General features: G+C 33.3%; 3 protein-coding genes across 3 annotated transcripts; 1 reads left to right on the top strand and 2 right to left on the bottom strand.

The window, feature by feature from the left end:
- Positions 1-362: 362 nt before the first annotated feature.
- Positions 363-1,788, bottom strand: LOC133205841 (mpv17-like protein 2). Its single transcript, XM_061341726.1, has 2 exons — positions 1,703-1,788; positions 363-1,160 (listed from the first exon to the last, which is right to left on the bottom strand). Exon 2 carries the CDS (start codon positions 1,122-1,124, stop codon positions 471-473), a length of 654 nt encoding a protein of 217 aa, XP_061197710.1. The 5' UTR covers positions 1,125-1,160; positions 1,703-1,788; the 3' UTR covers positions 363-470.
- A 2,972-nt stretch (positions 1,789-4,760) lies between these two features.
- On the bottom strand, positions 4,761-13,073 carry LOC133172479 (polyadenylate-binding protein 2-like). Its single transcript, XM_061307364.1, has 7 exons — positions 12,797-13,073; positions 11,223-11,337; positions 8,303-8,364; positions 7,742-7,848; positions 7,391-7,478; positions 6,931-7,055; positions 4,761-5,688 (listed from the first exon to the last, which is right to left on the bottom strand). The coding sequence occupies exons 1-7, from the start codon at positions 12,938-12,940 to the stop codon at positions 5,652-5,654; spliced, it is 678 nt and encodes a 225-aa protein (XP_061163348.1). The 5' UTR covers positions 12,941-13,073; the 3' UTR covers positions 4,761-5,651.
- Positions 13,074-16,649: 3,576 nt separating this feature from the next.
- On the top strand, positions 16,650-23,101 carry LOC133204786 (RE1-silencing transcription factor-like). The gene is made up of 2 exons (XM_061340534.1): positions 16,650-20,286; positions 20,788-23,101. Exons 1-2 carry the CDS (start codon positions 16,650-16,652, stop codon positions 21,138-21,140), a joined length of 3,990 nt encoding a protein of 1,329 aa, XP_061196518.1. The 3' UTR covers positions 21,141-23,101.
- The last annotated feature ends 4,755 nt before the right edge of the window (positions 23,102-27,856 follow it).

Genomic DNA, 27,856 nt, shown 5'->3' on the forward strand with positions numbered 1-27,856 from the left:
GTTAGCTGACCAAATATGATTTTCTTTGTGATTATATGTATTTTGAGAAGTATATAAATTAAGTATAGATATTTCATCTAGAAAACTTATTTTATTTACAAAAAATATTATACAATGATATATAAGCATATGTATAGAAATGAAATGTCAACAATGATATGTATACGTACATGTGTTTTTTTTTCTTTTCTCATTTAATGTATATAATTTTGTAAATTAAATATTATAATAAAAATACAGATCCAGGGAGCTCCTGGCACCCCAGGTGAGGTATATACAGAGGGCTTCTGCGGAAGTTTTGCCTCGATATTTTGTTGTATGTTAATGAAAATAAATATATTATTCATTAAAAAAAAAAAAAAAAAAACAATGCAAGAAATAACATAAAAATCCCTAAGTTATTGGCACCTATTTTAAAAATTAAAAATAACTGATCAGCTTAATACGTCATCTTAATTTACTGTGTAAAATCATAATGATTTTAATGAATCAATTTTATCTTCAACACATACATCACTATATGAATCATGTTTTTCCTTCTCTGTTTTAATCCAACCCAAGTCTGCATCAAATTTCACATAGGAAAATAGAGTATCATATCCAAAGGAAATAATATTGTCATATACTCCTCTGTACTTTGTAGGCAAGAAAAAGAAACTAAAATATTGCGCTGGGGGCCAGATAGGAAGTTCTGCGATGAAGAGGGCTATGCTCTTTGGTAGAATCTCTCTGTTAATGTCACTCAAACTTTTCTTTTCAAATAATGATGTGGTATATAAGTACAATGCGATCACTATTGGAGAGCAGATGACCTGATCAATCACAACTTTTTTGGTCACGATTCTGAAACACCGTCCTGGGAATATTCGATCAAGGTACATGTACCAGTAATGTATGAATGGCCCAATTATGAAACCCGCTGCTGCCACCTTTCCAGAGCGAACAGTGTCTAAGCCTTTCATTTTCTTCTTTTTTACTTGCAAATGCTGTGCAAGAAGATCCCCAGCCCCATAAAGTCCAACCGAAACTGTAGTGGTGGTCCAAATTAAGTATCTGTCATTAAATAAGACCTGACTTTTATTGGCTATTCCTCGGTATACACTGAGAAGCTTCCCTAGGGTCATTGCACTTTTTATTCACTTCACTTTGAAGACAGAAACCTGTTGAAATAACAACCAAATATGATGAACACAGTAATCAAATTGGATTTCATTAATCAACTACAACCTGTACTCTAAGTTGAAGGTGACAGGGCAAGCACTTTCTGATTTTTTCAAAACCATTAAAATATATTTGTAAAAAAAAAAAAATAAATAAAAAAGTAGTGATATGCAATGTTCAGTTTCTTCCCATAGGACAGGGACACCAGACTCATCTCAGGCAATTAGGTAGATACATGTATAATTAATCAGGCCTCTGCTTGCACGTGTACAGATGGCTGTACTTCAAGAATTAATTTTCTAACAGGCCAGCACCATAAATATCTTATCAGAAATTACACATATAATATTTATCACTGTTTATCAACGTTTCAGAAATGTATATTAAATGCATAGTGCTACTAAAGATATTGTTGACATAAATAAGTTATAAAACAATTGAAAGTTCGAATTATCTCAACTACACCTGTAAACATTTGGCTTTTTACAATGGAAAGAAAAATAATAAAAATTGTAACGTGTTCCTTTAAACAACTACATACCTTAGTTAGATTATACTGTGTTTTTTATGATACGAAATACTGGAAAAAGGTATAGCCCCCACTGGAATAATCATCTTGCCGATCCACGGCCACCTTGCATAACGAAACCTTACTCTTTTCACGCCTTCTTTCTAAAGAGCGCACATAAAGGGAGAGAACGCCTGCAGAACAAAAACTTAAAATCTTTTGGATATATTTGTATTCGAGGCCCGTAGAACGCGGGAAGGGGGCGGGGGCCGCCCCCACTTTTTCTGAGTATATAGTATTTTGCTAAAGTAAATTTTCCTTTAGATGCTGGTTGCCCCTCCCCCCTTTTTGATGTTGTAAGGTCAAGTAGTGGCAAATTCAAGGATTTGGACGGTAAATTAGCTTTTTTTTTGGCTTGTCAGACAAATTTTGGGAAGTTGCCCCCCCCCCTTTTTGAAACCGTTGCTACGGGCCTGTATTCATATACCCCAGATGGTGTCTTTGTTTTAAATAAAAAATTGAAACTTGGATATTTTTGGTACTTTTAGTTAATTCATAGACCTAAAGCTTTAGGTCTATGGTTAATTTAAACAATATCACAAAAATGATAATTGTAATAATGTGTACCAGTTCACCATTGTTCACTGAAACAAATGCCTCAAGTTGTTTCTTTTCAATTAAAACAGACAGGGACATAGATATGTAAGTCTTTGAAAAAAAAAAAAAGAACATGAAATGACTGACACAAGCTTTTTTTGCCGTTATATAAAAGAAAAAGGGTTGTAAAATAATGTCGTCAATTGAAAGTGAAAATGGATAAAGTCAAGAACAATAGCTCCACTTTAAGGTAAATAATTTAGAAAACCCCCTTTCCATTAATAAAAAAAAGTCGAACTTGCAGCCATGTCATATTTCATTTGAACCATACTCAGATAGTAAAATCAGATTTGCAAATCTGTTGTGTAATAGTCATAAATAAATAATAATAATAAAGATTATGAACGGTTTTTTTTTAACTTCTACAAACGATAATATATGATGAAAAAGATGAAGATAACGAACAGTGATCGATCTCAAATTCTTGAGAGAGAGAGAAAAAAGAAAGATAAATTTGTGAACAGGTTCGCCTGATAGAGGTCCAGAGGCGGGATCAGGTGTCTAGAAGGAGTAAGCATCCCCTGTCGACCGATCGCACCCGCTGTGACCCCTATGTATTGACCAGGTAGACAGAGTAATTAACCCATAGTCAAAATTAGTACAAAAACAATGGCCTTACAATAGGTATGAAACGTGTTGACCAGTCAAAAATACGTCCCAATGATAGGTTAAATTTTCAAATAAGGCCATTATAGATTTTTGAAATGCGGACCTTAAATTAAGTTGTTGAAATCCCCGTTACATGGCAGTAGGAACCGGGGGGCCGTGCCTGTGCTTGTGCCCCCTCAATAATAACGTCTGATGACCTTCTTTTTTTTTTTTTTTTGCTTGTCAAGGAATTTTGGTACTTGATAGTCCCCCCCCCCCCCAAATTGTAAATGTATAGTTGTGCCCCCTCAAAGTGAAATTGCTTCCTATGGGCCTGCGTTACATAAATTTATTTGTCAGTAGCCTGCCTCGATTTAAAAATTGCTTGTGCTTGGAGAATGCTCTTGCATATTGAATAAGTTGGGAGACATACAGACATCACATGCAGGCGATAGTGTAAGATTACATAAATAAAGCAAACGATGATCGAAAGGTTGAAGTCGTCATTTGTCATAGTTATCGTCTATGACGATAATGGCCTTCGACTTTTGTCGAATGCATGAGATAAATTAAGTCTTTCACATGAGATTATTATCTCGTTCGCAAAAAATAAGTATCTCATTCGCACGACTTATCATCTTGTTTGCACAACATAATATCTCGTTGCACAACATAATATCGAGCGAAAAAAAAAGAAAAAAAAACTTCTCTTGTGCGAACCACATACGTCGTGCAAACAAGATCATAAGTTGTGTGAACGACAAAATATCTCGTGCAAACGACACATTTTCCAACAAGAGAAATTGTTATTCAATTGACTTATAATTGCTTAAAATATGCAAAAGGTTTTCATCAGATTCCCTTGTCTAAATAGAGGTTGTGCTACCAGGTTAACACTAATGCGGGGATCACGTGGCCTGATGTACAATGTACACCTTGCTGCAAAACTCCCCGTTGATGTCTCATCTAATTGCAAACTTTTGACCTTGCTGCATCATGTTTACTTTTGGAAGTGGTAGAAGTCCCCAGATCAAAACATTTGATAATATTATACTGTCGTGTAAATAAGTTGAATCTGATTCGAGGAACATAGTTAAAAAACACAGTGACTATTATCCTCTGAATAATGAAACCGCGCCCTCAATCGTGATAGAACATAGTAATAGTCAACATATTGCTTAACAACAGGTATTCTCAAAAAAAAACATTGACTGCACACAGATTTTATGTGCGCACAGTATTTGTATACAGCCTTCAATATTGAATATAATATAAAAAAAAAAAAAAAATCAAGTGTAACTGCACCTAGGTTGACAATGGTTCTCTTAGGGTGAAAATTTTCAATGTTTCACTCAACTACATTCTCTTTCGTGGTGGTAGGGGTCCACGTTTTCTAGAGGGCGGGAAGGGGGGGGTTCCAAAGTAATTTTTATTTGTTGCAGTATGCACATGTAATAACTCTGCAAAATCCAATGGGGGGGGGGGGGGGGGGGGGTTAGACCCTCCCTCCAGATCCGGGCATGTACAATGTACGTTTCATGTAAAATGGTCTGTTCCTTTACTCCGTAAATGAGTCCCGTTCTCTGTACTTATCAGTACTTTACTATTTCATTGCTTTCTGTTTTTGATTTCCAGTTAATTCTATAATACTATAATCTATGATGATAATGCTTGGTGGCAGTAATGATTGACATTGGGCCACACCTTTATCTGCATGGTAAAACTCAGTCAAAGTTCAACCTAATTCTTCCAAACAGTTCATCAATGAAAGACTAAATCTGGTAAAACTTGCACCATCAAAAGCTAAGAACTCGTACTTCTTTCGAGTTTAAATTAAAAAAAAAAGTGTTCATTCATACTTTATTGAATCTAAAAATCAGTCAATACAGAGACACATCTTCTTGACGTCCATAACATCGGCCCATCTACAGGTAACTTCATCCTCTGCCAGACAACTCCCTCCTCTTTCCTATTCAATTCTTTTTTGTGTATTTTTTTTTTTTTTTCAAAAATCAAAATGCTATTTTTTTCTATGGGGGTTATCTGATTTTTTTTTATTCTTATCTTTTTTTCTAACTTTTTTTTTTTTTAATTTCCCCTCTTTTTATATATATACTAGTGAAATTAAACCACTCCAATGATCATTAAAGGTTTACAAAAAAACCCAAACACAAATCACTTTACACACAAAAAAAAAAACAACTAAAGCAAACAGAATTTACTTTTCAAACAGATATACATATGCACATTGGAGTGATTTTTACACAGTATTGATGCATGGCACCGCTCAAAAAGCCAAGCTACACCAATCTGCAAAAGAAACTAAGAAATAAATCACAAAGAAAATGTTAAAAAAAAAAAGAAAGCCTTCATATGGACCCTCCCACGAGCATCTAAATCTTTTCTCTCAGGAATTGTCCTAACATAAACCGGAGACGACAAATATTGGTCAACATATTGCACACATGAACATGATAAAAACAAGATGGGCACGTTAAAATCTTATGGTTTAGTGAATAATCAATAAAAATGAACCTTCTTATTCAATATATAAACATTTTTTTCCGGAAGATTTTTGAATATTTTGATGGTTTAGGTTCCTTTTATTTCTTTTAATATAAATGCCAAATATCATTTTTGTTGCTGTATTTGTTTTCTTTTGAGATTTTTTTTTGTTTGTTCTTGTATTTTTTTTTTTGTTTTGTTTTTGACGTTAAGATTTTGATGATATCTATCTTCAGTATGGAGAATAGAACGCAGCTCTTCTGAATCGACTGAAATGAAAAATACAATAAAATCAAGTGATATTTTAGAACAATTATCTGTCTGGTGTAAGTAATGCCCTATAAAGTCTAACATATAAAGTATAACATAAAAGGTGCAATTTTTTCCAAAACTTGTGTAGATGATATAACTCACCATGATAACAAAAGACTGATGTCAGGTGTATGAAATTCTTAAAAAGGGGGGGGGGGGATTTGCAATTCCTGAATATTTTTTTTCAAAAATAACAAAGAAGACATTTAAAATCCCTTCAAGTTCATTGATACCATTTAAAAGATACAGGTCTTGTGGTTCACTTAGTCAACATACAAGTACTTTGCACACTGTTAAGTATTACATGAATAAGTATCACTTAAGTACAAATATCAGAAATGCAATGTCAACTGCAAGTCAAGATCATTCCAAGAAAGATCAAGATCATGATTATATTCTGATTTTTTCTATATTTACTAAAAGATACAAGCTGATGACTACCTGGAAACTATAAAAAAAACAAAAACAATCTCTTAGGCCGCAGCATTACTGCAGTAAGTCAAAACCTCATCCAACTTCAAAAATGCTTACCTATGTTGCTAAAAGCATGTGAAACAGACAGGTGATATTGATATTTCACACCCAAAGTTTCGCATTCCCGTGTATATATCAGTTCTTACACATGCCATATTGTTCAATTCTAAAAATTATATTACCAACAAATTTGAAGATGGTCTTTTTTTTTTTTTGTCTTTATCATGTAACTGTTGTTAAGTTTTGTTAATTAAAGTTATTGGAAGTTTTTAAGAAACAACTCCCACTATGATCATCGCAATCGTTAAAATTTGATGGAAAACATTTAACATAGTTGGATATTAAAACAATTCTACCCACAATGAACAGAAGCTTTATAAAGAAAAGATGTTGGATTTTACAAAATTGGTGAAAACTTTGAAAATTGAGAGAGAAAAAAAATGCTAAATCAAGAATTTCTAAAAATCAAAGAATCTATAACCAACTTGTCATTACTTGGCTGACTGAGATCACTTCCTTATTTTTTGATTGTTTATCATTGGTTAAAATTGTGGAGTACATGTATTCATTTTAAATTTACTGAAAGAACATGTTATGAAAAAAAAAAGACTCCCATTTATCCTACTCTGTTCAATATAATTTTATTATATGCAATTATATAAAAAAAAATGTACCACTGCTATTTCATTAACAGATGAACATGAAACCCTCCCCAAAAGCATTACCTTGGTCTTCTGGGTGTGTATCCTCCCCCTCCATATGGACTCCTAAACCTCCCTCTCGGTCTGAATCCCCTTGGTTTTCTATTGGTTGTACTGATTCCTGGTCTGTTGGTTCGCTTTGCACTGACCTGTAATTTTAGACAAGTAAGTTCATAAAAGATTAAAGAAATGGCTTTAGCCAATCATTGATAAAGCCAAACATAGAAAACTCAGCAATTACATGTACTCGTAAATGAATCAACTGATTCAATGCTAAGAATATAAATTAGGAAAGTGCTCTTGAATTTAAATAATGCAAAGAAAATAAATTAGGAAAGTACTCTAGAACTTTAACTTAATTTAGATCTAGCTTTCAAAGTCAATTCGATCCTACATTTAGTCACCACTAAAATGCTAAATGGTTGGAAGTTTAGTCAGATAAGTCTACATCATGCCTTTCCAGACAGGACAACTCAAATCTTACCTTAATCTGCCTGCCTCTGAACAATGATTCATCCAGGGCTTGGGCAGTGGTCACCGAATCTTTGTCTGCAAACTCCACATAGGCAAATCTACAAAATATATACTGGTACATACAAATGCTAATAGCATTTCATTCTAGAATAAGCTATAATAATTTTGAAAGAGGACACTCAATTTATCCAGTTTCACATAGACAAGAACATAGGTACCTCTATTTACAAAGAGATATCCATTCACTAGTACATTCAAAATGTTACTCTTAATTCATTCTATTAAATGCTTACAAGCTGATTGATACTGGACTTTTTTCCCCCTAAGTGTCGGATTTGAATGCTGTTTTAAAATAATTTACCCTTTTGGATGGCCAGTGTATTTATCACAGAGTATGGTGACCCTATTGACAGAGCCACATCCATGGAAATGTTGTTCCAGTTCTTCTGCTGTGGCTCCATAGTCAACCTGTACAAAAATTCCAATAAACAGAGTAACATACCAAAGATCTGTGAAAAGGACCCACAAAAAGCAGCTTGCTCATGTAAACATTTAAATACTTGCAAAAGTTACAAACAAGCAAGGTGACTGCATGAATGAGACATGTAAAAAATTCCTCATAAAAGATGCAATTTTTAAAATTTTTAACATCTACCTACGGGACACAAAATCAGTTCGCAATATCCATAAACTTGCTATATCAGAGTTTGTTATAACCATTTAATTTTACAAGGAACTGTTGAAAATTTCGCCAGGGATCCCAAAAACTCACTATATCTATAAATTCGCTACATCTGCGTTCGTACTAAACAAGTTCTGCTGTACTGGTTTATCCATATCATCTGAGAAAGTTTATTCAGTGAATAATGTTTCTTTTAACTGGTAAATTCAATAGTGCAATGCAGGTACATGTATTACTTACATTCCCAACATAAACTGATCTTGTGTCTGCATCCATCTTTTCTTCTGGTGTTGGAAAAGGACCTACAAATTAAACATTTAAATAATAGTAATTTATTTTTGTGAAACCAATAATACATGCCTTTATGCTGCAAACATATTTTGTATCAAATATATGTGGCGTACCAAATAAATATCTCAGGAATTTTCCACTACATTTTTGGAATGGGTCCTGGGCCCTTGGAATTGGGAACTTAACAAAATTTTATCACTAACTGGGAAATCATCTAGCATATGACAATTTTCAAGAAATAAACACAAATGTTGAATAAATTTGACCTTTATTTAATTATTCAGAGCTTTCATTCAAAGAAGAGACTAATTACAAATTGTCAGTCATCAATAGAACAAGGCTTCCCTTAACTCAGATTTTTTCTAAAGGGTCCTAGGGGCCTGTATTCTGCCCCAATCCCAATGATAACAAGTTCAGACACTGGGAGAATATGTAACACAACAAATATATCCCCATGGCATATAGTAATAAAATAATTTTTAAAAAATTGAATTAAATGTAGTAAAAATTTAACAGCGTAAAAAATTTATCACATGTATCGTTTCGGGGTCTTATACCACTTACAAAAGTAATTAAACATTGATGCAGCAAGGTCAAACGTTTATGTACAGATGAGTCCTCAGCTGGGAGTGTACATCAGGTCATGTGCTCCCAACATTAGTGTCTGCCTAGTAACACAACCTTTATTCATAGAGACCCAGACAGGGAGACCTGATGAAAACCTTTGGCATATTTTAAACAATTAATCGTCGAAGAGGGGAGAAGGTATATTATTAATGTTTTTTTTTGTTTAGAGAATTTCATTTATTTTGTTTAATTTTATATTTGTATCGACTCAAAGGCAGGATGAGCATACATACTACATTCTTACTCATAAATTTGATATGGCGGTGAGGAGGCAGCATTTCTGGTTGAACACCGTAACAAAAGCCGACTACTGCTCTACGAGCAATGAGCCCGGCTAAAAAGTATCTGTTTTTCCAAGTTTCATAAAATAAAATTCCCAAAAGACAATTGAAACAAACAAATATGGTTTAAAAATATCGGAACTCAGTAACACGGGTGATTTTTTTTGCAAATGGAAATGGGGTTAAAATTCGCACCTATATGGGGCAGTGGAAAATTTATGTACCTATCTTCAAAAATACTTTGACAATCATTTTTTGTGCAAGCATCAAATAAAAAATAATGTTCTAGCTTGAAATATTGTGTGTTAAGTGTACTTTTTAAAAATATATATACAGTTGTGAACATGGTTATCTCGAAAACACTGATATCACGAATACCAAAGATATGTTGAAGTGAATTGAAAGTCCCTACCAATTATTCTTTTAATAAGTATAAAACCCTTGATATCTTGAATACTGGGATATCTTGAAGTTTTTTCTCGGTCCCATCGAGTTCGAGATAACGAGGTTTGACTGTATATATATTTGTTGAATATAAATCAATGAATAAATATTTTTATAAAATAATTAATTGAAGTCCTAAATACAGTCAAACTTGTCATAGCGGTAACCATTATCCAGCGGTCACCTGTCCTATGCGGTCATTTTATTTCCTTCCAATGAATTTTCCTATATAATGTAACTCTATTAAGCGGTCACCTGCATAACACGGTCAGCGATCATCAAATTTCATGCAAAATCGCCGTTTTACCTCGTATATAGTGGCCATTTTGTCCGATCACGTGACCAGAGTTAAAGTCAGATGACTCCCAATTTTTGTCACTAATGTAAATAATTGGTCTTATGTAGCGAGATCATGGAAAAAATAATTTGCCTTATTTAAATTATTTAAAATATTGGATATTTTATTTGTTTTTTTAACAAAACTAAAAGGTTGCTAGTGACCGAAAAGGTTATCAGGAAAACGGACATACGAGAATCTTAATCTTATTGAATTGGAATCTGGTTTAAAAAATTCTGAGTGATATTAAAAAACAAGGCATCCTTGTTTATCTATTAATGGATACAATAATTAGGTGTTTCCTAATTATTAGTTCACGTTTGGCATGCCCAACTCCGATAGGTGTAATTGTGTAAATGCATGGCAGGCCGTTTTTAACACATAAGAAAGGTATTATTTGTAGAAACCCTAATTAACTGTTTTGTATACTTGATGTGTCCTGATTATACTTGATGTATCCTTATTAAGACGACCGTTAGGATTAGTCACGCTTCATTGCTCACAACACCTGTAAATTTGATATCAATTTGTACTATGCCCTGCTTTGATAAACTGAGAATATTATGACTTGTCCGTTTATTACGCTACTATTTATGTATTATTAAACATACAATTATCAGGACTAACTAAATTTGTTTTTTTTATAGGCAGTTTAGATAAAAATACATTATATTTTATTCATGGCACAACATGATAATGTAATCTCATAATAAAAGAAAGTTTTGTTGTTGTTTGGATGGAGGATAATGCAGTGTCCTATTACACTCAATATATTTTTGTTGGAGTCATCAAATTTAGCTTGAATTTAATCTTGAGACTATTAATTTTATTTTTTTTTTTTTTTAAATTCTGAGACCATTGATGTCCAAAACACATCTTTCTTTAATATTTTATGATGTAGTATTTTAAAACACAGATCTTACATAAATTGGAAAAGAATTTTTCTTAAGAAAAGATGAACCTCTTTTCAAAGGTCACCTCTCTATAAAGGTCACTTTTAATGGTTCCCGAGGGTGACTGCTTAATACAGGTTTGACTGTAATTCAAACAAAGTCACAAACAATCTTATCGCAAGTCCCGAACAGTTTTACTAGTTAGATCCCAAAATGTCAGGCATCGGCCATGTAGTTGGCTTAGTATATTTCAAATGAAATCCGTCAGAAACACCATTTCAACTTACTAGCGGTGGTTGGGGACGTCATGTTCATCTGTGTATCTACTTCTTTTTGCATTTCTTTAAGTTTTTCTGCTTCTTCTTCCATTTCTCTTACTCTTGCCTTGATTGCTTCTAGTTCCTTTGAATTTCAATAAAACTTAATAATTAAACTTTTTCAATGAAACTTATGCATTCAAAGTGTATTTAATAATCAATTGGATTCAACTATGGAATCCAAATTTCTAGCCTTCTTTTAAACACATAAGTACTAAAGTGAAAGTGTTATACATTAAAACTTTGCATTCAATTCACAATACTGTGTTGTGTTGCAAGCCTACTGTATGCTTTAATATTCAGGCCTAATGTATGCTTTAAAATTCATCTAAAATTTTACAGTATCATATTTTTACAATGCTAAGCCATTTATGCTGTTGGTTTTAGGGCTGGGCAATAATACCGATGTTCTGGTATATTGTGGTATGTTGACAAAAAATATCATATTGCAATTAGGGATGGGTATCGCATAAAATTTTGTATCATGATATATCACAATTTTTTCCCAGAATATCACGATAATATTGTGATATTTTTACACACAATTTTTACAACAAATTCCAATGAATTTCCATTATATTTCTTACAAAGATGCTATAAAATCTTAGCTTCACTTTTTAAATTTTCATTTTTATAATATAAAGCATGTTTGGGTGCCATTGTTTAAATTTTTTCAACATTCTTTACACTTTCTGTAATTGATATTCAATGGTTTGAACAAATAAATGAATAATTTCTGGAATTTATAATTATATACCAAATACCAGTATTTTAGTCTCCGTATCACGATACGTATCACGTTATAAAAAATCACGATATACCAGTATACCGATAAAATCGCGCATCCCTAATTGCAATACATTTTTGTAATACCGATATACTGGCAAAATATTTGGATTCACGAATTCAATCATAAAATATAAAGAAAGGTTTGCGATCATGCCAAACAGTAAGACAAAAGATATATTTTATTGTTTATTACATGTAATCATAGTTATACATTCTACATGTAAAAGGAGGTTAATATAACAATACCATTTAAATTTTTGTTGAAAATATTGCAATATATATCACAATACAGCTGAAAATATAGCAATATATGGCAGGATTTCCGGAATCACTTTGTCTGAGCTTAAAAGTATTCAAAAGCTGCAATGGTAGAACTATCTTTTATATGGGTTGCTTTTTTTTATATTAAATCCATGGTAAAATAGTACATGTACATGAATAGTCAAAACTAGCAACATTTTGCCTATTTCTTACCAAAAAAAACTTTTTCGTGAAAAACTGCATATCATACTGGGACCAATCGCCCAAATGGGATATAATAGCCCGTTTGGGATATAATATACCTAATGGGATATAAATTTACAGTGCAAAAAAATGAAATTTTTTATTTTGGCTATAAATATCACCCATATGGGCACCTAATTGTGCTCGGGTTAAAACTGGGATATATAAATGTAAACAGAGTGGGACTTCTGGAATACACATCTGTTATCATATGTATACACGCTTATTTGAAATTAAAGTGTATTACTTACAGGGTCATCTGCCGTAGAATCGTCTGCGGCATTTGTATCTCCTTCAATTTCCCCACTCTCCAATAACTGAGCTTCGGCGTCGAATTCATTATCATTTTCATTATCTTCGTGAAACTGTTCGGTTTCGTTGTCAATTTCAGACATATTGAAAAGACACAGTTTCCGATAAAAATGAAATTAAAAACAAAAATATATGCTAATTCATCCCAAAACCTCCGTTTGGTGAAACTGGTTTTGTAACAAGAGGATTACGGCTGATTGTTATGTGTCCCCTTCCCCTTAGTCCTCTCTTCCAAACCGGCGTTATTTACACAACCTATTTTAACTTCGCTGTCAGAAGAGTTCCATTACTGACAATATAATATCAGTAAAATGCAAGTACTTAACCATAAGTATTGTGCACGTTCGCAATTAGTTAAATATTAAAATATAAAAACAATTCACCACTAATACTTAATTTTAATGTGTTACAAAGTGAAATAAATACAGGTTTAGTACAATCATATTAGCATTCAATAATATTGAAATACCATACTTATTATTGCAAAATATATTGCGAATGGGACCAGTTTTAATATGAAAATACTATCGGAAATAATATCTTCTTTATGTCAAAATAAATTTGAAATGAAATAATTATATAAATAGGTAGGCTGATGAGCACATCACATGCTGCATATTCTTGAATATCTAGTCGTAACGTCTATGGAGCAATTAGTCGCACCCTGCATTATTTATTTTGGAAAAAAGTGATGTTCACCAAGAAGAACACAACAAGGAATCATTAAGGTGCATCTTGGTTGGTAAAGTAACAGTGTACTGCTTGTGTTTCATTGGAAAATAAATGTTTTGTTCAATTATAAAATATCTATGAACATTGAATATCACGAAGATAATTTATGCAGACAGACATTTTGGATAAGAAAGGTAGGCGACAAGGTTAGCCAATTTGGCAGCCACTGTTAACTTGTCAATTTAAGCTCTGTATGATATTTTTTAAAAAATGCTTCCAGTAGAACAACTTGATTGGTATGATGATTGGAGATTGGTAATTTTAAATCTTTGTTCATGATGGATTTATAAATTGTGAAGAATTAATTTCACTCAGTATCATTATTTTTTTGCACAAGACTAGTGGTTCCTATAAATACTTTGTTAAATATTTTTGTACTTTTTTTGTTATGAAGTTTACAGTTAAGACTTTTTGATAATCATGATGATAGATTTTCAGGTTTTACGTTAATTCATAGAATTCTCATCATATTTTAAATTACAGATGTTTAGGTCTCCTGGAAATTTTTCGCCAGATGTTCCAAACACATTTAAAGAATATTTAGGTATACATATAACTGGAAAGGTAAGAATTAAAACTGTAATCTTTTGTTTTTCTTAATTTATTAACTAGTGAGGGAGTAGACTTTACTTACCGGTCCCCAGATCCGCAAGATCCAGGTACTCATTGCACTATGACGTAAGATTTATGTCACCCAACTGATAAGGGTTAGTCTTGCACACTTATCAACTGGTTAAGGTTAGTCTTGCACCTGCCCAAGAGATTAGGGTTAGTTCTTGCACAAATATCAGGGGCGTAGCTTCCATTGTGGCAATGAGGCAACTGCCTCACTAGATTTTTCACCACCACCACCCCTCCCCATAATCAACAATACATTGCAGATAATATGTAAAATTAATGGCATTTCTTTTAAGATTTTAAGCAGTTCTATTATGTTGAATTGAAGTTTTAAAGAAATAAAAGCAAAGTTTAATAAGATGCGCTTTCACCTTTAAATGTTTCAAAAGTTTTAGTAAACATATTTATTAACTCTTTTACATTCTTTTACAATATGTAGAATCATGCTGAAGTCTTAAATAAAGAAACCAGTACAACAAATGAAATTTCATTGCATTTAAAACCTCCAACTCCATTTTCTGTCGGAGTGCCCCCCCCCTTTCCATGACACCACCCGGAACCTGCTGGGGGCTTAAGGTGGCCCCAGACCTCTTGCTGCTATATGTATGGTTTTGCCTCACTAGAATTTAAAGTCAAGCTACGCCCCTGAATATTCGACTGATTAGGGTTAGCCTCGAATCCATCCGAGAGCTTAGGGTTAGTCCTCCCACATTATTTGACTGATTAGGGTTAGTCTAGCATCCGCTCACGGATTTGGGTTAAACCTCGCATACCATCCGAGAGATTAGGGTTAGTGTATTCACTGTCTTGTTCTTTTAGATTAATTTTTTTAAACATGTGAAAGAAATTCAGTTGCATAGAGTGCATTTTTTGCTAGATCTTAATTCAGCTTCAACGGCAACTTATTGGTTTGTTTACATTAAAAAAAAAAAAGTTTAAGTAGGAAAGAAATGTTACTAAGCATGCGCCACACACACTTTGTTGACTATTAAGCATTAATTGAATTATTATTATTTGAAAGATATATTTAGTTTCATAAGTGCAACGGTGTGTGCTAACAAATTGAGTAATATGTGTTAGCACATCATGAAAATTTGTTTGCACACACCGTTGCAGTTATGAGACTATATCTTTCAAAAAATAATGAACCACTGTTTATGTTTACATTTTTTAACTCCTAGCTTTGACCGCAAATATAGTTTATATTTCGAAATCCCTGTATTATCCTTCGGGTAAGTTGTAGTTAATGGAAGAGCCATTGCAACAGCTTCTGTTCAATGTGAATGAGAATTTATATTTTCACTTATGACGTTGCACATCCATGGCGTTCAGTGTTTGTGACATCAAAGTAAAATGCATCCTTTAACCTTTTGACCCCCTGTCCTTGTTATGGTGTTTTGAATGACATAGCTCTCCACACACTTTTAAAGCAAAATACATGTGTAATGTAAATATTTCTTTTTTTTGTCAATTTTTCACTGAATAAACAATATTCATTATTTTTTTCAGAGAACGAGGTAAAAAAAACTTTATTTAAAACAAAGTTTTAAACTAAACTTTTAACCATAGAATTTGTTTTTGGGGTCAAAAAGGCCAAAAACCTTGTACTTTTTATTGTTTTTTGATCCCTTACTCGATCTCATATATATTGAAGTCACCTGTGATGACACTTTATTTTAGCATGTTTTTCTGGGGACTGGTAAAGTCATTCCTAGTGAGGCATAACTATATATCGATAAATATCTTTTTTATTAGTTGAGAAATAAGGATGTAATGATGTACATGTTCCTTTGAATAAAAAATGGGATGCTTATATTATTGCATTGTCATTTTCTCTACATAATGTAGGATGGGTGGTGGGAAAATTGAGCAATTATTATGTACTATTTATTTCATATAATATCAGAAATATGTACATGGAACTCTTGTTTTACAATGAAGTCATAGATCTAGTGGCAGATCTAATCTCTTAAAAAGAAAAAATTAATTTGAATCATATCTATTATTTCAATTCAAAACAAAATTAACGACTTTCCTTCATTAATAATCAGTGGATAAAAATTTGAAACTGCTTGAGCACATTTCGTGTATAAGGATTGATAAAATACTTTTATTGTTGTAGAATTATGACCAGTAGAGTGGATAGGACAAAAAATGGAGGAAGAAGCTGTCTGTCAAAAGAAAATCTTAACAAACTTGGATGGAAATCAGGAAAGAAAAAGAGACATGGATACAGAGGCAACCAAGGGAGACTTACTTATAGATGCCCAAAGTCCAACAGAAATATGTAATTCAGAGAAAAATGTAGAAACTAGGAGTAATTTAGAACACATTGAACAGAAAAATATTGGAAAGGGGGTAGAGAAATGTTTAACAGACAGGGACGTAACAAATATACAGTTTGAATTCCATGAAGTAATAACCAAAAATAGCGAAAATCAAATGATCAGCCAAGACCTTCATAGCTCAGAGAATCAAGTAGAAAATGACACAACCAATCAGGGTATTACAGATGCATTTATAACAACCAAAGATGTAAACCAGAAACAGGTGTTAGAAACAAGCCAAGAGCCTGATAGGGCGCTCATCAATGATAATTTTGAAAAGCATAATATTTCACAAAATTCCTGCTGCAATAATCTTCAAATACTCAAAGCAGATGATTCAGAAAGTGTGCACAATCAAATAGAAGAGAGTTTAACAAACTCAACTATTAGTTTCTACAAAGATGGTTTCCAGATACAAGTTAAGGAAGAATGCATTGAAAATTTGGAAAGTCCGTGCAATCACAATAAAGATTTTGTTTCAATGACTGAAAATATAGATAAGGAACGAAGACCTATAGCAGCTAATGAGGGAATGAATCTCAATGAACTTGACACAGAATCTGAAGATATACCAAAAAGTTTAAAATCAGCACCAAAGAGAAGGGGAAGACCTAAAGGTAAAAGTTCCAGTAAAAGCAGCTCCATGAAATCCAAGAAGACCTTTCAAAACAAAGAGGAACAAGTTTGTGACAATAAGAGAAAATCAACAAGGAATAAAGCATTGTGTACAGATCTGAGCAAGAAAAATAGCAAAACCAATAAATTCAAAGGTGCCAAAGAAATGAGGGTTGAGATCTCAAGACTGAAGGACAGTGTTGGGGATATAAATGAATATGGTGGTCTCCAAAAATCTTCAAAGAATATTGCAAACTGCAAAAGCAATTCTAAGAGAAAAAAAGGCAGTCAAGTTTGCAAAGAATCCAATTTACAAAAGAAAAGGAAGGCAAGAGCTGAATTTTCTTTTGAAACTGACATTAACATAAAGCAAGAACCTGAGTCATCAGAGGAAGACAATTTTGACAACGACCCAGACTATTTTCCAGTTAAAGAAGAAGCAGAATCTCCAGTGCTCGGAAGAAGAAAGAAGCATCGTATAGGGCGTCCACCCAAAATTGGAGACAATCCTTGCAAAAAATGTGAGGCTTCATTCCCAACAAAGAGACTGTTAATAGCACATCAGAAAGTCCATGCCATCCCAAAACAGTCCTGCCGCTTCTGTGATTTTGAAGCCAAATCTGTTGTGGTTATGATGGAACATGAAGCTAAGCATACCCATGAGAAACCATTCAAGTGTGACCACCCAGATTGTGGTTATGCTTCTAGGTCAAATGTAGATTTGCAAAGACACAAATCTAAACACTCCACTGAAAAGAAATACAAATGTCCATATGAAAACTGTGACTTTGTAACAAAATGGCAGAGAAATATCCGCCATCATGTCTTGCGTCACACAGATGAGCGGCCTTATCCTTGCCATCTCTGTATTCAGTCATTTAAACGTGTTCAAGATCTCAAGTATCATTTATATCGCCATAATGACAACAAACCAATCGCCTGTGATGAATGTGATTTTAGATGCAAAACCAATTTTGAGCTCAAATGCCATAAGCTCAAACACAGTGATGTGAGGAACTATGCTTGTACCCACCCTGGATGTACACAAAGGACCAAATCAAAGAGTGACTTAACCAAACACATGAAAATCCACACAAACCAAAAAGATTACATCTGTGATGAATGTGGAAAGGGGTTCAGAACAAGAGCTTGCTTATCTAAGCATCTCCAAAGACACTCTGATATAAGACCATTTTCTTGTGATATTTGCAATAGAGCTTTCAAAGTCAAAGTTGCCCTAAGGAAACATGTTGCTTTACATTCAGAATATCGACCATACTCCTGTGAAATGTGTGGACAGAAGTTTTCCAGCAAGTCTAATAAAAATGTTCACATGAAAACCCATGATTACTCAGACAGGCCATACCCTTGTCCCGTATGTCCATATGCAGCTAAAATCCAAGGTCATCTTTTATCTCATATAGGATCCATGCACGGTAATTCCTATGCTTATTTCTGTGAAGCCTGCAAGAAACCATTTAAGAGATATGGGCAACTAAAAGTGCACCATGTAAGAATGCACCCTGAAGTTGATTTTGGAAAGTTAAAAACAGAAAATCATATACGTCAAAGAAATTCAGATGATGGTACACTTACAGACTATGCCTTTGATGAAGACACAATTGCTGGGGTTGAGGATTGTATAAATTCTGTTGTTTCAAAAACAAGGGAAGCTATGGAAATCAAAGAAGAAAATGAGTTACCCTCTGAGTTAAGAGAAGCAAAGAGAAATGAGGATTTTGCATGTTTGGCAACTGTTATTGAAGGCAAAGGACTGGAAGATGCTGCCAATGCCCGCATAATTAAGGAAAAAAGAAAGAGAGGCAGACCAAAGAAAAACAAACCTAGTGTTCAAATACAACAGCTGAAAGTGAAACAGGGAGACATGAGGGTACAGAGTGATATTGAAAAGTTACATGAAAACCTTATTTTGTCTGAAAAACTGTCAATTGCTGCAGGGAATGATGATGTTAAGGATGTCAAGGATGACAGTATTCTTGAAAATTTGAATACAGATGTCACATTGACCCCACTGACACACGATGAAAGAACAGAAGACGTTCAAGGTTCAGAGAACTCCAAGAATGAAGATTCAACCCAAGCTCCTGCAACTCTAACCATTTATGAGGGAGGATTTAGACTGCCCCTGGCCACAAAAGGCTTTAAATTCAATTTTGACAAAACTGGGAAAAAGCCCAAATCTTGGTTCATGAATCCTGACAACATGCACAAGGGAGCTAGAGAGCATCAGATGAAATACTTAGCCAGAAAGGACACAGAGTATAAGTATTACTTAAGGGCACATAGAAAGAAGCTGGTGGGCAGGAATAAAGTGCTAGAAAGCTTGGAGAGACGAAGGAAAAGTGCAGCCAAAAGATTTGCGATAGGTGCATCGAGTTTAGTAAAAAGACGTCACGGTAAGGCGCCATTCAGATTCACAAAAGTTGTGGAGGAAGACGGGAATGTTGGGGATACACAACAGCAATCCAGGAGTGGTGCATCTTCATTGTTGGATGACATTCCTGGACAAACTTTACCAAAACTCATTTTTAAAAAGAAACCAGACCAGCAAGAAGAGTATGAATGTATACAAAAAGAGGAAAGTAAAGTGGACATGCAAAGTGAAAGTAGGGAGAACAAAGAAAGAAATGATGTGGAGGATGATAAAAAGAAGGAACCATTGAGGAATTATTCATCTGTGAAAACTATTGAGGAATCAAAGAAGGGAAATGTCCAAAGTAATATAAGAGTATGTTTTAAAAAGAGAGGGAGACCAAAAACAAAGAACAAAGAGAAAAGTGATCTGAAGAACTTAACAAAAACACCACAGAGGAAAAAGAGCCAAACAAAGAAAAAATCTCACCTTAAGGATAAGAAATCAGATAGTAAGAAAAGTAATTTGCAAAGCAAGATTAAGAATAAGAAAGTAGGAAGAGAATCTCAAGGAACTTCTAAAGTAAAAAAGAAGGGGAGACCAAAGAAGAGTGAACTAGAGAAATGTGTCCAGAAAAAATGTAAGATATCCCAGAAAACTGCTGTGGCCCCTTCAAAGAGAGGTGGAAGAAAAAAGGCTCAAGATGTGAACACTGGCAAACAGTCTGCAGTTGGTAAAGGGAAGAGAGGAAGAAGATCAAAGGGTGAGGCATAAAGTCATACATGTGTACACTTACATAGATTGAGATATTTTTAATGATATACTGATAATTATTAAGTATTATTGTAGCATTATAAAATGGAAGAGAAATGGAAATGTAAAAGCATTAAATGTACCCAGGCACATACATTTGTAAAAAACAAGGCAGTATTATTTTCCAGATGAAAATATCTCTGCATTTCAAATTACCGTAATTTAAATTACATACAGTTGAACTTTGGTGTCTTGAACACTGATATCTCGAATACCATAGATATATCAAAGTGTTTTGGAAGTCCCAACCACTTATTCCTCATGTATTTTACCCTCGATATCTCGAATCTTCAGATATCTTGAAGTTTTCTCTGGATCCCACTGAGTTCGAGATAACGAGGTTTGATTGTACTTGTAAATTGTTGATTACTAGTAGATAAACTAAAGATTCTGCCTTTGCACAATATTGTCCCCAAAGGAATAATATTTTATTAATTTTGTTGTTTTGTAGGTGACTTTGTTATTGAATGGGAGACGGGAGATCAAGAAGCATCTGTGATCATAAAAAATGAGGAGGTGGATTCAGAAATGTCCGTAACAGAACCAGATATTTCTTCAGTACCTGAAAATGGATGTACAGGTAATGTGAGTACTGATGCCCTTTTACCAGAGAGATTAACTGTGGTGGATAACACTACCATGGAAACAGTAACCAGTATAAAAATAGAACCTCAGGAACAGGCCAATCACCATGGAGACTGTTATAATGGCAACCATGATTTAACAGATGCCCCTTTCAAACTAGAAGGGAGAGTACCTGATGATCTGCTGGTTATGAAGGATTATGTTAATGATATAGTGTAAATGTAGATGGTTAAATTGTTATAGATTTCGACTGTGTTGTTTTAAAAGTAATCAATATTATATTAAGGTTCATAAACCCTCTGCTCACTCATATTAAATGTTGCCTTAACTTTTATGATTTTCCAAAAGATCTGTATCTAACAAGTAAAATACAAACAGTTAAATCATGGCTTGTGAGGCAAAATTAAACAAAAAAAAAAAAGACGTCTCAACTTGACAAATCTATAAAGGAATAATAGACATTTATATCATTAATTTAAGAGTTATCTCTCTTATCAGAGTATCAATGAACCTTAATGTTTTAATTTTATTTATCTTTAAAGAGTGTGGCTTTAAAATAATTATGTGAAGCTTTCAGTGATGTAGAACTAGAAAATTATGAGGCATGGCTGCTCTTTAACAAGCCTGATAAGCTGTAGTTTGATGATCTGATGTGTTATTAGTGCTCAATTGTTATTACTATATATTGTGACTTGTCTCTATTTTTGTTGTCAGTTTATTGTCTGTTTAGTCAATCATGTTATGAAGTTTGGATTTTTTTTTTCATGATCAACATCTAATAATTGAAATCATCAACACATATTGAGTAATTTTCAAAATTAAAGACACAAGAAAGATACTAGTGAATTCTTGTAACAGTGTTTTTTTAAAAAAGAAAATCATTCTTTGGCCACATTTGTCATAATGAAGACATGTTGGCACCTTGGAGGTAGATACATTTTATCTTAAAATCAATTGCCGTTTATTTCTGTTCATCTTCTATATTATTCCTTGGGAAAAAAACCAAAACATTCTTTTGAACTCCTCCCAATTATTTCTGGATGATGAATTAAAAGTAGGGGTTAAGAATAAAAAAAAAATATTTGAATTTCTATATAAAAAAATACATTCTATAGATATGTTTTAGTTATTAGATTTGACCTCATGAATTAACACTCATATCAGATTTCTTTAATTATGGATATACAGACGTATTGGTAATTTAAATGTACAGGACTAGAAATTCAACTGTGGCTGGAAATAATATTTAATTAGGGCACAACAATTTAATTTCTTGTTCATTGGACATTTGATGAAAAAATGAGCAGGCAAGCGGTGAAATAATAATATTATTACTTTTTTGTAGGCAAATTTTTAGGAGGAGTGTGAAAAAATTTGAGCAGAAAATTATATTTTTTCTGATTTGCAGAGTAAGCAGATTTAAAATATGAAAAATAGTGCGGAAATTGAATAGAAAATAGCACAGAATTTCCATGGTGCGGGAAATCGAAATAAATATTATTTGTATAGTTTTGCTTAAATACGAGCATGTGGGTCCGACAAACAAATTTTATTGGTGTGGCCTAAAGAAAACTATAGCTTTTGTAATGATTTTATTGCACATTATAAAAACAGTCTCCATTACAATCCTGTATAGTTGAACTTCTGTATCAAAAAAAAAATTCTTGGATACCATTGATATGTTGAAGTCAGTTGGAAGTCCAAACCACTTTTTAAAAAAATATCTTTTAACCCTACATGTATCGCAAATCAAATCCATGGATATTTCAATTTTTTTTTTCTCAGCTCCCTTCAAGTGTGAGTTAGCAAGGTTAGACTATATTAATAACTAGATGAAGATTTTTTTTCTTGGCGAATGCAACTGTGTGTAAGAAGTAGGTTTTTAAATTTAAATGTTAAATGTTTGTTGGTATGTGTTGTTCCTTGTTTTCTCTCTTTATAGTCATTGTTTTTGTTGTAAAAAAAACTGTTCTCCAAAAACTTACTAGTTCTGAACAAAACCGATCTATGTTTTACAAATTGCTCATTTATATTATGTTATATATATATTTCAGTGATATTTTATTCTTGTACTTTATTTTTATTTCATGAGGAAATCCATTTGTATGCATATTTTATTTATTTCATATTTCCTTAACTGGAGAACATTATTATATTTTACATGTATATGCTTGGTATTTCTGTGGGTTTTTTTTCTCTGAAAGATCTAGATTTCTACAAATTTTGTCTATAAAAAAATATCTATTCTATTTACTATGTATATTGATCTTTAACTTTCAAGTGAACAAATGCATAATCTTTTTAAAAGGATCCATCTTGAAACAATCTACAAAGAAAATGTGCTGCATTACAGTTGTGTCATTAGAGAATGTCTATTTTAAATGTTGTTATGCTTTCAACATTAATAAAATGTTTAACAAAATATCTTTCGAATTATGGAGGGGAAAAGGCAGAATAGTAGTCAATCTTTGAAGGACAAGTATTTAAAAACCCTCTATACTGATTTCATGTTTTATATAGCTTTTTTTAAGGGGGGATATGTTCTTGGATATATATATTTTGTGGGGGGGGGGGGGGTATTTTCTTCGATACATATAAGATACAAGATTTTGGAGAAGGTACTTAGCACCATGGTTTGGCCGGGGGGGGGGGGGGGGGTTGTAGGTATTTTCTTGGATACACACAAGATACAAGATCTTGAAGAAGGTACTTGGCACCATGTTCCCATAAGCTTTTGGTTATACAGTTAAATTATACTGTCAAAACAGAATCAATGAACTAAGAGTACTGAAAGAGACGGTGGTTTCTCGAGTATATATAGTATTCACATTTCTGCATGCAAAGATTCATTTGATTTAAAAATGTTCTTGTAAGTCAGCCTTTTTGAGCTCACACAGTTTTTACTCAAATGTTTTGAATGATGACGTTGTGGGAGCTCCGAGATTATTCCATTCCCTTGATGACAGCATCCCAGGTTAAAGTTGTTGGAGCAGATTTATTTCTCGGTAACTTTATACTGTATATTGATCAGAGTTGCAAGGATGGTGTATCTTGTATATATATATATATATATATATATATATATATATATATATATATATATATATATATATATATATATATATATATATATGTATATATATATATATATACTGTTGTACCAATCGGATTTCAGATACTCATCTTCAGCCAGTATTTTCCAGAAGAATGACCAGGTTCATGTTTTTGAAGCAGTTTCCATTCCCACGTTACACAGGGGCATCTTATCTGCTCTGTTCTCTATTACACATATAATAACATGAATAAATTCAAGTGAAGAATCGAAAGTAGCACACAATTTATAAACAAAGTCGAAACACAACTTTTTTTAGATAGAAAAGTTACACAAATCCTTATATGCATTAGAGCAATTTATCCAGGCTAAAATATTCCAAATATATCCAGTGTAAATAGTTTTTATCCAAATAAAACCCCAGCTTTCAGCAAAGATTTGAACCTGCTCAAAAAAACTTTAACCTCACTCAGAAAATTAGATCAGATTCAGCATCTGAAGCAAGCCAGGAAGTGTGCATGCAATCCATGCAATTTTGGTGACCACGGGGCTTTTAGTTACTTGGGAATAAAACTCCTCTTAAAACTTTAACATGGTCACATATCCAGGAATGTAGGACAGATCCAGCATCTGATGCCAGTCTTAAAATGTACATCCCTAGATGCATCATCCATACAAACTTGGTTTAGATTGGGGCTTACACTTACTTGGGAATGAACCTGCTCCAAATACTTCAACTTGTTCACTCATCTGGAAAATGAGGTCAGATGCAGCATCCACTTGCAGTCTGATTATGTGCATTCCCAGATGTATCATCAATGTAAGTTTAGTCACCATCATGCTTATAGTTACTTTGGAATGAAACTCGCTCTTAAAGCTTTAATTTGCACCAAAAAACTTTAACTGCTCCAAAAACTTGAAACTTACTCCTAAAACTTCAACTTGCTCCAAAAATTTTAACCTGTTCACTCATCCGGAAAATGTAGGTCGGATCCAGCATCCATAGCCAGTCTGTTAATGTGCATCCCTAGCAGCAGCATCCATGCAAGCTTGGTCAAGGTAGGTCCTTATAGTTGCTTTGGAATAAACGTCCTACAAAAACTTTTAATATTTTCACTCATCCGGAAAAGTCAAGTCAGATTCAGCATCCGAAGCCAGTCTGATAAGGTGCATAGATGCATTATATTATATCCATGCAAGTTTAGCCACCAACGTGCTTATAGTTACTTTGGAATGAATCTTGTTACTTTGGAATGAAACTTGCTACTTAAAAACTTTAAATTGGTCCAAAAACATTAACGAGCTCCAAAAACTTTTAACCTGTTCACTCATCCGGGAAATGTAGGCCAGATCCTGCATCTGAAGCAAGTCATATAGTCTACATCCTATGATGCATGATCCATGCAAATTTGATCCAGGTAGGGAATTGGGAATGAGACCTACTCCTTAAACTTTAACCAGAACGCCAACGCCAACACTTCGTCTAGGTAAGCTAAATATTATATTTAGACTAAACGTGCATAGATGTTGTATCAAGGGATCACTCTATCAGAACATTTGTTTGGTGTGAGATTTTTCTTTCATTGTTGAGGTGAGCTTTGTAACCTTTGATTACCTACATTGTATGCTTTTGGATACCAGAGAGGCGGTTGACAGCTGACTTAAGATGATGGAGAAATGAAACAAGTTACTTTGTCAAATACTAACATCACAGTACTAGTACTTAAATAAATGTTTTATTGATTGTCTTCTAGTTTGTCTTACAATACAAACGAACGGCTTTTAAGTATTTGAAGAAGAAATTTTAATTAATTATTGCAATGTTAAGTAAACTTGCAAGTCTAAATATGAACATAGCAAATACATTTGACCTTGTCTGCTGCTTTCCACCGATTTAAATTCTGATTTGAGTAAACAAAACTTTCATTTTTACACACACAAAAAATCTTGTAATTGATTCCGACGTGGAGAGGAAACTTTTGGTTTATAAATTAAAGTGTAATTTTTGTACAATAGCACTTTTCCATCTCAAATTTGAATGAATCTTTTATTATATTATTTTGTCTATGTCAGATCTAGAAAGAGTAATTTTCATGTAACAAATTTTCCTAGGCAGACTTAAAAATATTTATATCTCCGATGGGCCGGATGTTTGAATATTTAATTGTATTAAATGTTTCTCGTTGTACTGTATAACACGTGTCACTATAATAAATGATTTACTTACTTACTTACTAATTAATATGGTAATCATTATCTGTATTGCTATCCTTGGGAAAATTGTTTTGTAACCAATTAACTTAATTGTCGCTGGCGATGAAACTAGCATTTGACATCTCCTGGATAAACTAATAAATAAGAATAAAATTTAATTCTTTTCCTTTTAGCTTCTTTGGAAATAAATTCTTCTCGGAATTATAGCTTAATACTTCAAATTCTATAGACAGATTTATTTGCTTGCTTTCGACCAAAGTTAAATTTAATCATTCTTTATTGAAAAATTCTTTTCCGGATTTACCGTTAATTGACACTTAATGCCTTAAATCGCTCCTGTGTTTACTCAGTGTTTAATCAGTGTCAAATAGTAGCTGACTCCTCTGTAGAGATTTAACTCTTCGGATGTGAAATCATTTTCCCATTAGGTAAGCTTGTATATTAATCTTTTGAAAATATCTGTTTTAAAAATGCTTATTTTTTTTTTAATAATGTTAAATATGTTTTATTATTTTTCATTTTAAATAACATGTTCTTATTTTATTTTTAATTTAAGATTTTTATACTATTCTAAAATTATTCAAGTTGAGAAAATTTGTTTGTTTAAACCTTATAGTTGTAGAATAATGTATTGTTCTGATTAAGTTCTATAAAGTGATGTCTTTATGCCTTGAACATTCATTTTGTACTGGTTGTTGATCGGTGATAAAAAGAATCGTCAAAAAATACGTAAAATGTGAAAGGCGGGTGGGTGGTTTCGTAGATTAAACACAAAACAGGTTGCAGGTTCTGTTCATGGATACTTTTGACTCCTTACGCGATTCAAAGTGCCCCCCCCCCTCCCCCGTGGATGGGGCTACTTCTATGATCCTATTTCCGTACAAGGGCAGAAAAATAACGAAGACATGTGGCTGCACAAAATCACACGTATCGTCGCCCATCGTTGGAAATTTATAACTGCGGGAGAAAAAAAATCTACACATTGTGTGTGCAAAATTTTACTGCAAGTTGTCACCCACTCTACAAAGGGAGACAAACACACACACTCAAACATCAATATTTCTGTGCTGGGGATTTGTTCATAAGGTGGCATATGTATCTCGCATGTTGACATAATTTATCTTGCATAAAGGGTGCAGATATATGCCAAATGTTCACAACATCTGAAATCTTTCAAGACAGGAGTAACTCCCGTGTGATATTTCTGCAAAGCATGTAATGAACGCTGTCTCTATTTGAGTATACAACTATCTTTTTACAGTATAATGTCAAAGATGAACTTCGATTTCACCATGTCTCCTTTTGGTGTGCCAGACGATACAACACGAGCGAACGATATTCGCGAACTGTTATCCACCAGCATGGCCCTGCAGAAGTCACTTCGAGTAACCAATGCCTGCAGTAAGATAAATCTGATCTTACATCGATGTCTAACTGCAATGGGTATTCAGAGTAGAATAGTTTATGGCATTCTATACACCCTGGATGGATTAAAACTACCGCACGTCTGGTTGGACCTGCACGGTCATATGGTTGACAATACGTTTGTAGAGAACATAACACCAGAGCAACTTTTTCTTGTAAAATCTACAGCCATATTTCTCGAGAAAAACCCAGAAGAGGAGAGTGGTCTTTACCTTGGAGATGAAGTCACAGAAAAACATGGCAT

The sequence above is a fragment of the Saccostrea echinata genome, unplaced genomic scaffold (assembly GCF_033153115.1).
Source record: "Saccostrea echinata isolate AGI-Se365-2 ecotype Australia unplaced genomic scaffold, CSIRO_AGI_Sech_v1 ptg000054l, whole genome shotgun sequence".
NCBI lineage: Eukaryota > Metazoa > Mollusca > Bivalvia > Ostreida > Ostreidae > Saccostrea > Saccostrea echinata.

Excerpts from the sequence above, each read along its gene's own strand:
- LOC133204786 (XM_061340534.1), top strand. The coding sequence starts at position 16,650 with ATGATCAGCCAAGACCTTCATAGCTCAGAGAATCAAGTAGAAAATGAC. Across the intron at positions 20,287-20,787 it reads GAGAGGAAGAAGATCAAAGG|GTGACTTTGTTATTGAATGG; the intron begins GTGAGGCATAAA and ends GTTGTTTTGTAG.
- LOC133205841 (XM_061341726.1), bottom strand. The coding sequence starts at position 1,124 with ATGACCCTAGGGAAGCTTCTCAGTGTATACCGAGGAATAGCCAATAAA.
- LOC133172479 (XM_061307364.1), bottom strand. The coding sequence starts at position 12,940 with ATGTCTGAAATTGACAACGAAACCGAACAGTTTCACGAAGATAATGAA. Across the intron at positions 7,849-8,302 it reads GATCAGTTTATGTTGGGAAT|GTTGACTATGGAGCCACAGC; the intron begins GTAAGTAATACA and ends ATTTTTGTACAG. Across the intron at positions 5,689-6,930 it reads TACACACCCAGAAGACCAAG|TCGATTCAGAAGAGCTGCGT; the intron begins GTAATGCTTTTG and ends TTTTCATTTCAG.